The sequence below is a fragment of the Heterodontus francisci genome, chromosome 31 (assembly GCF_036365525.1).
Source record: "Heterodontus francisci isolate sHetFra1 chromosome 31, sHetFra1.hap1, whole genome shotgun sequence".
Taxonomy (NCBI): Eukaryota; Metazoa; Chordata; class Chondrichthyes; order Heterodontiformes; family Heterodontidae; genus Heterodontus; species Heterodontus francisci.
Window position 1 is genome coordinate 60,500,163 of NC_090401.1, and position 16,565 is coordinate 60,516,727.

Below are 16,565 nucleotides of genomic sequence, written 5' to 3' on the forward strand. Positions count from 1 at the left end.
ATGACCTGGGGAGCATCTTCTTCCTTAGTAAAGACAGATGCAAAATACTCATTTAGTACCTCAGCCATGTCCCTTGACTCCATGCATAAATCCCCTTTTAGATCTCTAGCATCTCCTTCCATTGCTGGTTGGTCTGTGCAGGCCAAGTAAACAGTATCATGTGGTCACTGAATCCATGCAGATCAGCATGTGGAAAGAGAGATTATAAAATGGATGGCCAGTTTCCTACCATAGCCGAATGGAGAAACAATTACCTGTCAATGATATTCTTACAACGCAATTAACTACTCATGTACAATAATTATTTCTAAAATTGGAGCTCACTGGTACTTGCATTGAGTGGCCTAACCAGCCGCACTTAAAGAGACCAGAAAGGGTGAGTTAAAAGTTTTGGAATGATTATTGTGGGGTCAGAGGAATATTAATGCTTTTCCAGGCCCCACAGAAGGTGGCCACCATGATGTGCAGACCTCTCTCTGTATTGACTCCACCTTCCTTTTATTTACCCAGGTTGGCAGGTCTCTATGGTGGAGTCCCGGGTTTTTTTGGGCTTCTCTGGTCACCAAGCTTCTCGAAATGAGTGAGCAACTCACCGACAGATTGATAATGAGACCCAACCATGACAGACCTCTTGTTGGTGACACCAAGCTGGTTGTGGGTAGACTCTGCCCATGGCTAAGCCCAACGTCTGAAAATTACCCCCTCCCCATCTCAGCTTGCATCTGAAGAATGGGCCCTTTGGTACAGTACAGAAAGGGTGATACTGGAGTGGTACAGAAGGGGTGATGTGGCTTTTGGAACTGTATTCCTGTAAGAGTCAAAACTTTCAGGATTGGAGAGGAAAGTCAAAAAAATGAAAGCAAGGAAAAATTGTCCACATTTTATTGGAGCCTGGTTACCAAGATTGACTGTAAAAGTAATTTTAATTCAATCATATTTTGTTGCAATTGAGTCACTTGTGAACATCAAAATAACAAATTTACATAATGTGCAACAAAAGCTGTACAATGCTCTCCTGGTAAGAAAATCCACTAAAACAGGTCTCTATTCTAAGACACGTTAAGAAATAATGCAGGTTTTAGAGCAAGCAAAAATTTAATCTTCAGTAATTTGCACAAGTAACCATGATAAAATAATTAGCGGATCAATAATCCAGATCATGTTAGGTAGGTGAAAAAAATGCTTAAATAATGCACAATTAAATCTTTTGTAAAAAAAAATTTAATCCAGTCCCTTTTTGCTCCAAAAGGTTGCTGAAATTCAATGATTTGATTCTGAACCTGAAGCTTCTTGGCTGTTCCAAACGGGTCTGTTCTTCATCACTGAAGAAATTGGGAGACACATTTCAGTTCTCTAAATGATCACGTTCTTTCATCTCAGGGCAGATTGAAGACGGCCAACCCTCCTGACGGCTTGGCCCCATGTTGGCCATAGCGCAAGCCTTTCTCGGAAGGCAATGGGTGTTGCACAATACCAGTGTAGTCACAAAGTGGCACTTAATGAAAATGTTGCACACATGGCTAATTGAAATCTTGTCAGCCTCCACCAATCATGAGGCGTGACCACACCCGCAGCAGTGAGGCCCTTAATGCCTCACATGTCATCATTAAGTGAAGCTGCTCCAAGAGTCGAAAGCAGGAGTTTTTAAGTGGTCAACGAGGAGGTACAATTGTAGTCCTTGGTCTTGACATGCTGCATTTTCCCATCCTGACGCAGTTCCACCACAGCACACCACCCCCATATTTCAGCCCAGCCCAGTAAACCATTATCTTTTCAGATGCTTAAACTGCGACCCTGTTCACAAATAATGAGTACATTATTATACCCAGTGACTCAAACTTAGTAACATCACATTATCCTATATCTTGCCTTGTAAATTAGTCAATCATGTTCCTTCTTCATAACCATTATTTGAACTCATAAAATACTGGTTCTAAATAGATTGTATTTACAGCCAAAGTACACGTCATTCAGTGACTAAACTAGACCATCTTTGCTGGCTTTACACCACTGTATAAAAGTAGGCATTTTAAATGCATTTCCTTGTCTGTACGGCCTACAAAATTGTACAAATAACAGAATAAAATACTTCTGGAATATGGCAAATCAAATAAAAAAGCTCAGTGAAATATTAATTAAGAAGAAAAAGAATTAGCTATTTTAGCATGGTCCTATGCAACATTGTTAAATAAGTATAGCAGATCAGTCCTCTTATTATACAGTGCGTTTGAGAGCCACATGCCAAATAAATTGGTAAAAACCACAGGCAATGGCTGTGCTCTGGGTTCTGTTTACAGACCCTGTCAAGTAGATCTAAAATTCAGTGCCTGGAGCTCAACACCACTGAATAGTATCAGTACGTTTCCGACATATCCCCTCCCCCACTATGGAACCATTTTGCAGTGTTCTGCATTTAAAATGAAAAATATTAACTGTGGCAAAGAAAGAGGCCACCATTAACCCAAAACTATTTGGGGATCCTGTTAATGGAAGTGTGCTAGCTGGTCTCATACTTGATGAGTTCCTTCAAGTTTTAGGCTGCAGTCACATTACAGACAAGACTCCAGGTTCAGTGGCCTTAAAAGAGGTTGACTGTATGATCAGAAATACAGTTCAGCATTGGTTTAAGAATGTTCAAACTGCCAAGGGGATCTACAGGTTTTCCCCAGGCTGGTACTGGGGTTCTGTCGCTGTGAAGTAGTCCTCTAGGAAGGACTGTAAATATTCAAAGGTGGGTCTTTCTTCAGGATCTTTCTTCCAGCATTGGATCATCAGGTCATGCAGAGAACCCGGACAGGCAGTTGGACATGGCATCCGATATCCTCGCTCCACCTGCTCCAGTACTTCACGGTTGTTCATGCCTAAAGACACAAGCAGACAATCAGTTTAATAAGTGGTCCCTTGTGATTTAGATTAGATTAGATTAGAGATACAGCACTGAAACAGGCCCTTCGGCCCACCGAGTCTGTGCCGAACATCAACCACCCCTTTATACTAATCCTACACTAATCCCATATTCCTACCAAACATCCCCACCTGTCCCTATATTTCCCTACCACCTACCTGTACTAGTGACAATTTATAATGGACAATTTACCTACCAACCTGCAAGTCTTTTGGCTTGTGGGAGGAAACCGGAGCACCCGGAGAAAACCCACGCAGACACAGGGAGAACTTGCAAACTCCACACAGGCAGTACCCAGAATTGAACCCGGGTCGCTGGAGCTGTGAGACTGCGGTGCTAACCACTGCGCCACTGTGCCGCAGATGATATGTCTGCCATGGCTCAGTTAGTAGCATTCTTATCTCTGAGTCAGAAGGTTGTGGGTTCAAGACCCACTCCAGGATGTGAGCACAAAAATTATGGCTGATGCTCCAGTGCAGTGCTGAGGGAGTGCTGCAGTGTTGGAGGTGATATTGTTTGGATGAGATGTTAAACTGAGGCCCGGACTGCCCTCTCAGGTGGGCGTAAAAGATCCTATGGCACTGTATTGAAGAGCAGGGAGTTCTCCCTGGTGTCCTTGCCAGTATTTATCCCTCAATTAACATCATAAAAACAGGTTATCTAGTCATTATCATATTGCTGTTTGTGGAAGCTTGCTGTGCACAAATTGTCTGCTGTGTTTGCTACAAGACAACAGTGATTACACTTCAAAAGTACTTCATTGTCTGTAAAGTCCTGCAGGATGTCCTCTGATTGTGAAAGGTGCTATATAAATATAAGTTTTATTTCTTTCTTTCACATCCAAGAATCTGACACAATGTGAATTACTTTCTACACTCCCCCCCACTACTGCCGTCCAATAGAGAACCCAATAAAAAACCTCTCTCTCTTAAAATAGTTCAAAGAAAGGCTGGCCTCGCCAGTGACGCCCACATCCCACAAACAAATAAAATGAATAAACGTCACCGTGCATTTTTACATAAGAACATAAGAAATAGGAGCAGGAGTAGGCCATTCAGCCCCTCAAGCCTGCCCCGCCATTCAATAAGATCATGGCTGATCTGTCCCAGGCCTCAACTCCTCTTTCCGACCAGCTCCGCATACCCCTCAACTCCCCGAGATTTCAAAAATCTATCTACCTCTTCCTTAAATACATTTAGTGATCTAGCCTCCACAACTCTCTGAGGTAGAGAATTCCAGAGATTCACCACCCTCTGAGAGAAGAAATTCCTTTGCATCTCAGTCTTAAATGTGTGTCCCCTTATTCTGTAACTATGTCCCCTAGCTCGAGATTCCCCCACTAGTGGAAACATATTCTCAACATCTACCCTGTCAAGCCCCCTTAAAATCTTATATGTTTCAATAAGATCACCTCTCATTCTTCTAAACTCCAATGAATAAAGGCCTAACCTGGTTAGCCGTTCTTGATAAAACAAACCTTTCATCCCAGGAATCAGCCTAGTGAACCTTTTCTGAACTGCCTCCAATGCTAGTATATCCTTCCTTAAATACGGGGACCAAAACTGTACACAGTACTCCAGGTGTGGCCTCACCAACACCTTGTACAGTTGTAACAAGACTTCCCTATTTTTAAACTTTAAACCCCTAGCAATAAAGGCCAAAATTCCATTTGCCTTCCTAATTACTGCTGCAACTGCATGCTAACGTTTTGAGTTTTACCGATGCCGATGCCTCCACTATCTCTGCAGCTACTTCTTTTAAAACCTTGGATGCAGGCCATCGGGTCCTGGCGACTTGTCTGCCTTTAGTCCCATCAGTTTGTCCAGCACCTTTTCCCTCGTGATAGAGATTGTTACAAGTTCGTCCCTCCCATTTACACCTTGCTCATCTATTATTGTTGGGATGTTTATAGTGTCCTCCACCATGAAGACCGATGCAAAATATTGGTTTAAATTATCTGCCATTTCCCTGTTCCCTGTTACTAATTTCCCAGTCTCATCCTCTAAGGGTCCCACACTTACTTTCGCTACTCTCTTCCTTTTTATATACCTGTAGAAGCTCTTACTGTTTGTTTTTATATTTTTTGCCAATTTACTCTCATAATCAATTTTCCCCCTCTATTAGTTTTTTAGTCATCCACTATTGGTTTCTAAAAAATTCCCAATCCTCTGGTCTACCCACTAGCTTTCGCCACATTGTACGCCTCTGCTTTTGATTGGATACTCTCCTTAACTTCGTTTGTTATCCACGGGTGGTTCATCGTTCTCATCGAGTCCTTCCTTCTGACTGGAATAAATGTTTGCTGAGTGTTATGAAATATCTGCCACTGCTCATCTACTGACTTCCCCTGTAGTCTATTTTCCCAGCCCGTTTTAGACAACTCTTTCTTCATACCTCTGTAATTGCCCTTGTTTAAGTTGAAGACACTGGTTTGAGACCCGAGTTGCTCACCCTTAAACTGAATTTGAAATTCTACCATGTTATGATCGCTTCCTCCTAGAGGACCCTTAACTATGAGATCTCTTATTAATCCTACCTCATTACACATTACCAAATCTAAAATAGCCTGTTCCCTGGTAGGTTCTGCAACGTATTGTTCTAAGAAACAATCCATGATGCACTCTACAAATTTGTCTTCCATGCTACCCTTGCCAATTTGATTTGTCCAGTCTATATGCAGATTAAAATCACCCATGATAATTGCAGTGCCCTTCTTACACGCCGCCATTATTTCCTGATTAATATTTTGTCCTACAGAGAGGCAACTCCTCGGGGGCCTATAGACCACTCCCACCCTTGATTTTTTTCCCTTATTATTCCTTATTTCCACCCAAACTGATCTATTACACCTGTATCATTACTCACAACTGCACTGATCCCTTCCTTTAATAACAAAGCTACCCCACCCCCTTTTCCCTTCTGCCTATTCTTGCGGAACATCGTGTATCCTTGAACATTGAGTTTCCAGTCCTGGTCATCCTGCAACCACGCCTCTGTGATAGCTATCAAATCATATTCATTTATTTCTATCTGTGCCGTCAGTTCATCTATCTTGTTACAAATGCTACGTGCATTCAGATAAAGAGCCTTAAGCTTTGACTTTTTACCATTTTTACCTACTCTGGTTCTAATTTCTGCTGTAGTCTTATGCTCGTATTCTCTGTCCCTTCCTGTCACACTCTGATTAATGTATGCCCCTTCACTATCCTAAACCTCTGCTTTCTCGTTACTTACCGACTTTTTAAATTTCCGTTCAATTGAACCCTCCCCCCCCACTATTTAACTTAAAGCCTAATCTACAACCCTCGTTATACGATTCGCCAGGACACGGGTCCCAGCATGGTTCAAGTGAAGCCCATCCCAACGGAACAGCTCTCTCTTTCCCCAGTACTGGTGCCAGTGTCCCATGAATCGAAACCCATTTCTCCCACACCAATCATTGAGCCACGCATTTACCTCTCTAATCTTATTTACCCTCAGCCAATTTGCTCATGGCTCAGGTAGTAATCCAGAGATTATTACCTTTGTGGTTCTGCTTTTTAATTTAGCCCCGAGCTGCTCATAGTCCCTCAGCAGAACCTCTTTCCTAGTCCGACCTATGTAGTTGATACCTACATGGACCACGACAACTGGATCCTTTCCCTCCCACTCCAAGTTCCTCTCCAGCCCAGAAGTGATGTCCTTAACCTTGGCACCAGGTAGACAACACAGCCTTCGGGACTCCCTGTCTTTGCTGCAGAGAACAGTATCCATTCCCCTAACTATGCTATCCCTTATTATTACTACATTTCTCTTTTCTCCCCCCACTTGAATGGCGCTCTGAACCACCGTGCTGTGGTCAGTTTGCTCATCCTCCCTTCGTCCACACTGGGAGCAAGAACCTCGTACCTAATGGATAAGGGCACTGGCTGAGGCTCCTCCAAAGCTAAATTCTGGACCCCCATACCTGCCTCACTCACAGTCAAACCCTCCTGTCCCTGACTACGGTCCAGATTGGATGGCATTAATCTAAGGGGTGTGACTGTCTCCTGAAACACAGTGTCCAGGTAACTCTCCCCCTTCCTGATGTGTCGCAGCGTTCACAGCTCGGACTCCAGCTCATCAACTCTGAGTCGAAGTTCCTCGAGCAGCCAACACTTGTTGTAGATGTGGTCACCATGGATCGCACGGCGTCCACCAGCTCCCACATACTGCAGCTGTAACACATCGCCTGCCCAGCCATCTCTATTCTATTTAATTAATTAATTTAGATCTCAGCATTTTAAAAAAAATATTTAAGTGTACTCTTCACCTGTAATGTCGTCTCCTGATTTGAATCGCTTGGCCAAAACAAAAAGAGACACGGAAGAAATACCCACCAATCACTTACCAGCTCTCCTGTGATGTCACACTTCGATTTTTTGTTGGTCTAGCAGGTCCACTGAACAGTACAGAACAGAGCGTCTTTCCACTGCCGCTGCTTCTGGTCTTGGGCCTCGGCTCTTTTATCTCCCAGCTCCTCTCGCCTGTTCCCGCTCTCACTGCCGCCGCCACTGCTTCTGGTCCCGAGCCTCTTTTATCTCTCACTTAACGGCCACTTAAGGGCCTTTGCCCGCCTCCAAGGGTATTTTACCCATGGCAAGCGGGCATGCTGGGGACTTGAAAGGCTGCCCAGCGATAGCTGCCAGCCTTTCCGCAACCCAAGGATGTGCCATGGCGGTCGGGCACAGGGTGCCCGATTGAGGGCTGCCCCCGCCTCCCAACCCACTCCCAGGACCCAAGCCACACTCCCCCGCCCCCTACCAAACGACGGCACGTACGATCACCACCCCCCCCGCAGTGAGGCAACCCCAGCTTACCTGCAGTCCCCGCTCCATGGCATTCTCCTTGGTCAGCTGGGCTGCAGTTCCAGCAGTGGCCAGTGCTCCCGGTGGCGCTGCTGGGAATAAGAACTGCCAGCCCTATGATTGGCTGGCAGCTCACTGAGGCGGGACTTCCTCCCTCAAGCGGGTGGAAGTCCTGCCTCGGGACAAATAAAGCTCAGGGACCCGTAAAATGCGGGTCGGATCCTCGGGCTAGGCGGAAGCGGGTTCACCATCGACGGAAAAGTCAGTGGCGAAGTCCCGTCCGCCTCAGGTAAAATTCAGTCCGTTGCCTCTGGTTCTTTTGCCAATCACCTTAAATCAGTGTCCCCTGGTTCTCGACCCTTCCACCAATGGGAACAGTTTCTCTCTATCTACTCTGTCTAGATCCCTCATGATTTTGAACACCTCTATCAAATCTCTTCTCAACCTTCTCTTCCCTAAGGAGAACCAGCCCAGCTTTTCCAATCTATCCGCAGAACAGTAGTCCCTCATCCCTGGAAGCACTCTTGTAAATCTTTTCTGCACCCTCTCTAAAGCCTTCAATCCTTCCTAAAGTGCGGTGCCCAGAATTGGACGCAATACTCCAGTGGAGGCCAAACCACAGATTTATAAAGTTTCATCATAACTTCCTTGCTTTTGTATACTATGCCTCTATTTATAAAGCCCAAGATCCCATATGCTTTTTTAACCACTTTCTCAACCTGTCCTGCCACCTTCAAGGATTTGTGCACATGTACCCAAAGTCTCTCTGCTCCTGAATCTCTTTTGGAATTGTACCTTTTAGTTCATATTGCCTCTCCTCCTTCTTCCTATCAAAATGAATCACTTCAGACTTTTCTGTATTAAATTTCATCTGCCATGTGTCCACCCATTCCACCAGCCTGTCAATGTCCTCTTGAAGTTTATCACTATCCTCCTCACAGTTCACAATACTTCCAAGTTTTGTGTCATCTCAAATTGTGCCCTGGACACCAAGTCGAAGTCATGAATGTAGATCAAGAAAAGCAGTGGTACCAGTCCGAAAAACAACTGTTCACCACTACACTCTGTTTCCTGTCATTATGCCAACTTCGTATCCACGCTGTCACTTTCCCTTTTATTCTATGAGCTTCAATTTTACTGGAATGTCTATTATGTGGCACTTAATCGAACGCCTTTTTGAAGTCTACATACGCCACATCAACCATATTACATCTAAAATAAAAGCAAAATACTGCAGATGCTGGAAATCTGAAACACAAACAAGAAATGCTGGAAACACTCAGCAGGTTCGGCAGCATCTGTGGAGAGAGAAACAGGAGTTAACGTTTCAGGTCAGTGACACTTCATCAGAACTGCTCAGAAGGCTCAGTTCTGATGAAGGGTCACTGACTTGAAACATTAACTCTGCTTCTGTCTCCAAGGATGCTGCCAGACCTGCTGAGTATTTCCAGCATTTCTTGTTTTTATTAACCACAATACATCATCCTGAGCATTAAAGAGGACACTGAGAAGGTAAACAGATCACTGTGCTGAAGGGCAAGTATTCATTTGTGCTTGTGCTTCTCTTTCTTCAGGTTTTTGCTCTATCTCTTTAACCCTTTTTGCTCATCCTTTTCTTTTTTATCCTTCCCTTTCCTTCTTTTCTGATTTATTTTCCCTTTATGCCTCCAATCATATTCCTGATGAATCAACAACAACTTTCTATTCATATAGCACCTTTAAAGTAATAAAACTCCCAAGGTGCTTCACAGGAGCATTATAAATCAAAATTTGACACTGAACCACATAAGGAGTTTCATGCCATCCCAGCGAGCGGGACAGGGGTGGTGGGGTGGGGGGACGTGGAGGGGGTGTAAAATGGAGCGAGAAGCTCCGGGAGGCCTTCCCGAGCCGATCCTGCCTCTGCCGCCACTTTGCGTAGGGCAGCAGGGACGAAAAACGGCCCGCCCGCCCCAGGCTAATCAAGGCACTTAAGTGGCCACTTAACGGCCATTTAAAGGCCTTCTCCTGCCTCCAGGCGGATTTTATGCATGGCAAGCGGGCGGCTGAGGACCCAGAGAAGCCGCCTGGAAATACCAGGCAGCTTCCAATTGTCCCTGGGCAGGGTGGGGGGGGGGTGTCCTGATGATCGGGCACAGGGTGCCCGATGGAGGGCCGCCCCAGCTACCCCAATCACCCAACATGCCCACTTTTCCCCATCCGATCACTCTTGCCTCACCAGGGCCTAACCGATTACCTCCGGCGAGGCAACCAAAACTTACCTTAACTCCCGGCTTCATGTCTTCCTCTGCAGTCGGCTGGGCTGCAGTCCCAGCAGTTGCCATCGCTCCCAGTGGCACTGCTGGGACTAAGAGCTGCCAGCCGGCTGATTGGCTGGCAGCTCAGTGAGGCGGGACCTCCTCCCTCAAGCGGGTGGAAGTCCCTCCTTGGAACAATTAAAGCCTGGGGACCCATAAAATATGGAACGGATCCCAGGGTGAGGCGGAAGCGGGTTCACCACCAACTTTTCAGTCGGTGGCCAGCTCCCGTCCCCCAATGTAAAATCATGGCCATTAGGTCAGGTGAACAAAAGCTTGGTAGGTTTTAAGGAACATCTTAAAGGAGGAAAGAGAGGTGCAAAGACAGAAAAGTGTAGCGAGGGAATTCCAGAGCTTAGGGCCTTGGCAGCTGAAGGTACAGCCACCAATGGTGGAGTGATTAAAATTGGGGATGTTCAAGAGGCCAGAATTAGAGAAGTGCAGATATTTAGGGAGATTGTGGGGCTGGAGGAGATTACAGAGATATGGAGGGATTTGAAAACAAGAATGGGAATCTTAAAATTGAGGTGTTGTTTAACCGAGAGCCAATGTAGGTCAGCGAGCACAGGGGTGATAGGGGAACGGGATGGTGTGAGTTAGGACATGGGCAGCAGAATTTTGGATGACCTCAAGTTTATGGAGGATAGAATGTAGGAGAACAGCAAGGAGAGTTTTCGAATAGTCAAGTTTAGAGGTAACAAAGGCATTGATGGCGGTTTCAGGAGGAGATGAGCTGAGGCAGGGGCGGAGTCGAGTGATGGTACAGAGGTGGAAATAGGCGGTGTTAGTGATGGTGTGGCTAGGCAGCCGGAGGCTCATCTTGGGGTCAAATATGAAAGAAGGAAAAAAAGAAAGACTTGCATTTATATAGCAATTTTCACGACCGCCGGATGTCTCAAAGTGCTTTACAGCCAATGGCATACTTTTGAAGTGTAGTCACTGTTGTAATGGAGAAATGCAGCAGCTAATTTGCGCACAGAAAGCTCCCACAAACAGCAATGTGATAACGACCAGATAATCTGTTTTCGTGATGTTGATTGAGGGATAAATATTGACCAGGACACTGGGGAGAACTCCCCTGCTCTTCTTCAAAATAGTGCCATGGGATCTGTTACTTCCACCTGAGAGGGCAGACCAGCCCTCTGTTTAATGTCTCGTCTGAAATACGGCAGCTCTGACAGTGCAGAACTCCCTTAATATTGCACTGGAGTGTCAGCCTTGATTTTTGTGCTCAAGTCCTGACTTGAACCCAACTGCATGGTGGTGAACAGTCTGGTTCAGCCTCAGACAGTTCCAGGGAGAAGGATAGAGTCAGTCGCTAGGAAACAAAGTTTGTGCTGGGGACTGAAGACAATGGCTTTGTTCTTCCCAAGACTTAATTGCAGGAAATTTCTCTCATCCAGTACCGATGTAGGATAATTCAGAGACACAGCAGGAGTTTAGAGAGGTGGTAGTGAGGTAGTGCTGGATGTTGTCAGTGTGCATAAGGAAACTGACACTGTCTTTTCAAATGGTATCACCGAGCGGCAGCATTTAGATGAGAAATAGGAGGATGGATTCTTGGGGGATACATGTTACTGACGCCATTCCTGTCTATCCTCTCCCTCTCTAACAGGAGAACACTAGGAAAACCTATCAGGAGATGAAACTATTCCATCTACCAATGCATAACATTCCAAAATATTTAACCTGTCTTCTAAGGTTCTCAAAGGTGGGGCAGACCAGAATCCAGTTGCTAGGCTGGTTGTACATTCTTTCTTCGAGGTGCTTGAACACTGCAGCCTGGAACTAGGCTGCGCAATATCATTGTACAAACACGAGTACCTCATTTAAAACAAAGGTCAGAGGAATTTGATATGAAAATATTCATATGATAAAATTGCACAGTGCAATTTTCAGACCAATAGCACCAGATGGTTATTACCTGGAGCTCTTGTGGTTATAGATGTATACTTTCATTCTTACCTGGGTATGGAACTCTCCCCTTGGTAACCAACTCTGTCAAGAGGATACCAAATGACCACACATCAGATTTGATTGTAAACTTTCCATAAAGAGCTGCTTCAGGTGCTGTCCACTTTATTGGAAACTTGGCACCTGTAATGAAAGGAAAGGTGTTATTTTTGGTTTGCTTTTTAAATTGTTTCTGAATCAAATATGGCTAGAACTGCCTGTGACATAAGTGATACACTTTGGTCCAGTATAGAGAGAAAACCTGAAGAAAAATTTAGCGTGGGATTGGCATCTTTAATTTTGTCATGCCACATAAGGGGTTAAAATCAGCTTCTCTTGTAGAAACAGGAGAGGCCATTCAGCCACACACAGAATAATGTCTCATGTCATTTTGTTGCAAGTAATCAGTTTGTCTGCAAATATGTCTGAGGAAAAGGGTCAAGCCATTCAATTCAAATACAAACGTGCTATGTGATCTTTTCAAATATGTGTCTGATTTCCAGTTTTTTTTTCAATTGAACAGTAATTTAAATTTGCAGTTTCCATGACTGTTTCAAAAGTATTTATCAGTCTGCCTTTTTCAAATCAGCGAATCTACACTGAGCCATTGAAGAGAGTCTGTCTCAAACAGTCAAAGAGAATTACTTACACTGGGTAACTTCTGTGGTTGATGAGAAAAATTGAAAAGGCTACTGCATAGAAAGACTAATCTCAGTAACGATTAGCATAGAAATTGAAAACAATTTATTTGCACTCTACAAGGAGCCAGAAAAGTTTAACAGCTCCACTAAAAATATATGATCCTGATTGATTTCCCATGGTATTGCATATGAGAGGGGGACTTTTAAGGACTCAGCCTCACTGGGTTCCATCTAGCGATTATTGGGTGGTCTGGAGGCTACCTGGCTGGCACTCAGGTGTGTCATGGAGGAGGGGAGGGTTTTGTGAAGACAGAGGGAGGGGCCGTCTGGGGGAGTAGCTCTTCCTGCTTGCTCCACTCCTGGTCCACAGCAAATGGTCTGCCCAATAGGCCATCAAAAGGCTTTGGAGTCCAATGTACCTAATGGGACCTGATTGACCTGTATCCATGAAGATCCTGCCTGATTTAGGTGTGTGCCTCAACAAGCCAAGGAAGCAGCAGAGTTCAAATAGCCATTGGGCTGGAAACAAACAGTAAGTGGATTGCTTGTATTTTAATTCCCATTTCAACTGGTTTCTGTAACAGATACATTTAGTGTGACTCTGAGAGAAATAACATTTATAATTGTGTATAAGATAAAAGGAGATTTTCTTAAATATTCAATCAAAAACACTGCTGCCTGTTTGCAACATGTTCTTTCTTGTTAAAAGGTTCACTGAGTTAATCTCTATAAAGGTACTCAGTGAAGAACAACAAGCTGGGATATGGGTTGTTATAACTACTGCAACTTATTAAGTTCCATGAAACAGTGCAGAACCTTTGTGCCAAATTAGTGCATCACTACAGTTTATAATGTTTACTGAACAGATATTAAAGAAGTGATTATGTCAATAATTCACTAGCAAACTCCACATGAGGATAGGAAGATAAATTTACAACATATTTTGAGGATTGCAATAGTATTTCTGCATGAACAAATCTACAAATCCAGATTAAATTGTACAGTGCATTTCTGCATGAAAAAGTATTCTTTCTAAACACTCACATGAATCTAACCCACATGATAGGGATCTCTGGTTGACTGTGATTTTGCAATGTTAAGATATTTAAAACATAGAATTACAGATTGGGGACAGTTGGAGTCATTGAGTTACAGTAGGTTTTTATAGGTTTGAGGGACTAGTTTTCTATATTAATTAAACCATGTACACGGATTATTTCAAATCTACTAGCCATTTCTTTTGTTTGATGTGATTGTCCAGGCAGAAAACAGCGGCAAAAAGGACCAATTCTGGAGTACAACGTCTCTTCCCCAATCAACCCTAACGTGTTGTTACTTTACTATTGACATCTTTGCAGGCATCCCACAGGGCTACATAAAACAGGCAATAGAACCAATTTCTGCAAGGGGGCCTAATTGAGCAGGAGCTGGGCCTCCTCTGCTCTGGATTCTTCAGTCCTTTCAATGCATTCTGCTGGATACGGACCCAAAGAAAGGAGATTTGTTGGCACAGTTCTTTGAAGTACGTGTGCGAAAAGCCGTGGAACAACCTGTACTGCTCTGGGAAATGAATAGGTTGTGACACCTACAGCAGTGTCTTTCCCTAAATGTTGTATTTGCATTCTTAGAAAGAGATGCAATGGATATTCAATGTAAGGTTCAAAGTGGTAAGGTATGAGTGACTATCAGGCAAACATATGTAAAATTTTAATTAATGTAAATTTTAAATAAACGTATGCACCCATTGATGTAAATATATATTAAACATCATAAAACTCCAGTATATCTACAGCTACAGTGCCACTAGAACACTGTACCTTGTCGTGCTGTGTATTCATTGTCTTCAATGAGTCTTGCCAGCCCGAAATCTGCTATCTTGCACACAAGGTTTTCTCCTACAAGTATATTAGCAGCCCTTAAATCTCTGTGAATGTAATTCATTCGTTCGATATAAGCCATTCCTGCTGCAATCTATATGAAATGAGAGAAGAACCACAGCAATTCATTAAAGAGAACGCATTTAGTAGAGCATCATTTATGCCTTTAAGGAACAAATAAATCAAAATGATCACTGTAGGTAGATTGAAAGGTCAGTTACTATTGGAATAATGTTGTAACTGAATGAACAGTGCTGCTGGAGGTGAAAGTGCACACACTCCATTCTGTTGTTTAAACAGAAAACATGAGCGAGATAGTGTGGCACGCTATGTGCTAAATACAAAGAGTCTCCTTCACCTTCGGGAACTGGGTTTGAAATCAGCCTAGTCCAAAGCAAAGACCCTGTATTAGTCTCAGTCAAGTTCCTTTTAGGCAAGAGCCCCAAACACTAAACTGCTTCTATCGTGATACTTTTCTGTTTAAGTGTCAGCTGTGGCTCAGTGGGTAGCACTCTTGCCTCTGACTCAGAAGATTATAGGTTCCGAGTCCCACTCCAGGACTTCAGCACAAAAATCAAGGCTGATACCCCACTGTAGTGCTGAGGGAGTGCTGCACTTCCGGAGGCGCTGTCTTTCAGTTGAAACATTAAATCGAGGCCTTGTATGTCCTCTCACATGGACATAAAAGATCCTATGGCACTATTGTGAAGAAGAGCAGGGGAGTTGTCTCCAGCGTCCTGGCCAATATTTATTCCTCAATCAACATCACTAAAAACACATTATCTGGTCATTATCACATTGCTGTTTTTGGGGGCTTGCTGTGCACAAATTGGCTGCCATGTTTCCTATATTACAACAGTGACTACACTTCAAAAATACTTCATTGGCTGTTAAGCACTTTGGGCCATCCTGTGATCGTGAAAGGTGCTATAGAAATGCAAGTCTCTCTTTTTTTACTAATTCACATTGCAATAACTCTCATTCAGAGACAGTGGCTGGGATTTAACACAAAGGCGGTGATCCTGCCCACCAGTTGAAAAGTCAGGGCGAGACGGCCTCTGCCAGCCCTGATAGCCACGACCGTACTTAACGGTCCTCGGGCAATGAACTGCCTGTAGTCGTGATTTTTACCAGTCTGAGGCATGATGTCCCACCTCCAAGAGTTGCCGGCCAATCAGACGGCCTGCAGCTCCTTAGTCCAAGCAGCACCATTGGGAGAGGTGGTCACTGCTGGGACTGCAGCAGTCCCCCGAGCAACAGCCATCGAGGAGGCCCAAAGTGCAGGTAAGTGGGGTTGTAGTTCGCCAGGGCCAATCAGGCAAGCCCCAGCAAGTTGGGAGGAGGTCTTCCAGCGGGGGCAGCATTTACCTCAGTGGAGGGAGAGGGGGGGGGCGTCTTCCGTGCAGCACAGAATGCCCAATCAGGAGGGATCCCCCATGAAGCCCACATGGAGACCACCAGATTTTACTGGGTGGCCTCCCAATGTGGTGAAGTGTCCATCCGCCGCTGTTAAAATACCAGTGGCAGTGGGAAAAGGCCCCTAAATGGCCAATAAGGGCCTCAATTGACCCAAGAGTGGGTGGGTTGCCTGCCACCTCCCCTGCTGCTGGTAAAATAGGAGAGGCAGTGGCATAGTGGTACTGTCACTGGGCTAGTAATCCAGAGCCAAGGCTAATGCTCTGGGGACATGGGTTCAAATCCCACAATACCAGATAAGAACATAAGAAATAGGAGCAGGAGTAGGCCATTCGGCCCCTCAAGCCTGCCCTGCCATTCAATAAGATCATAGCTGATCTGTCCCAGACCACAACTCCTCTTTCCTGCCTGCTCCTCATAACCCTCAACTCCCTGATATTTCAAAAATCTATCTACCTCCTCTTTAAATACTTTCAGTGACCTAGCCTCCACAACTCTCTGGGGTAGAGAATTCCAGAGATTTATGACCCTCAGAGAAGAAATTCCTTCACATGTCAGTTTTAAATTAGTGTCCCCTTATTCTGTAACTATGTCCCCTAGTTTGAGATTCCCCCACTAGTTTTAGATTAGATTAGATTAGAGATACAGCA

General features: G+C 44.4%; 1 protein-coding gene across 12 annotated transcripts in view; it reads right to left on the reverse strand.

Annotated features, from left to right (window-relative positions):
• Positions 1-867: 867 nt before the first annotated feature.
• yrk (Yes-related kinase) overlaps positions 868-16,565 on the reverse strand; it is a 334,423-nt gene continuing 318,725 nt past the window's right edge. For all 12 annotated transcript variants that reach the window (XM_068011741.1, XM_068011737.1, XM_068011738.1 and 9 more), the window contains 3 exons: positions 14,440-14,593; positions 11,994-12,125; positions 868-2,861 (listed from right to left, as the gene is read on the reverse strand). In XM_068011741.1, the coding sequence (XP_067867842.1) occupies positions 2,653-2,861; positions 11,994-12,125; positions 14,440-14,593 (495 nt within the window). In that variant the 3' untranslated portion in view covers positions 868-2,652. The remainder of the gene's footprint in view (positions 2,862-11,993; positions 12,126-14,439; positions 14,594-16,565) is intronic.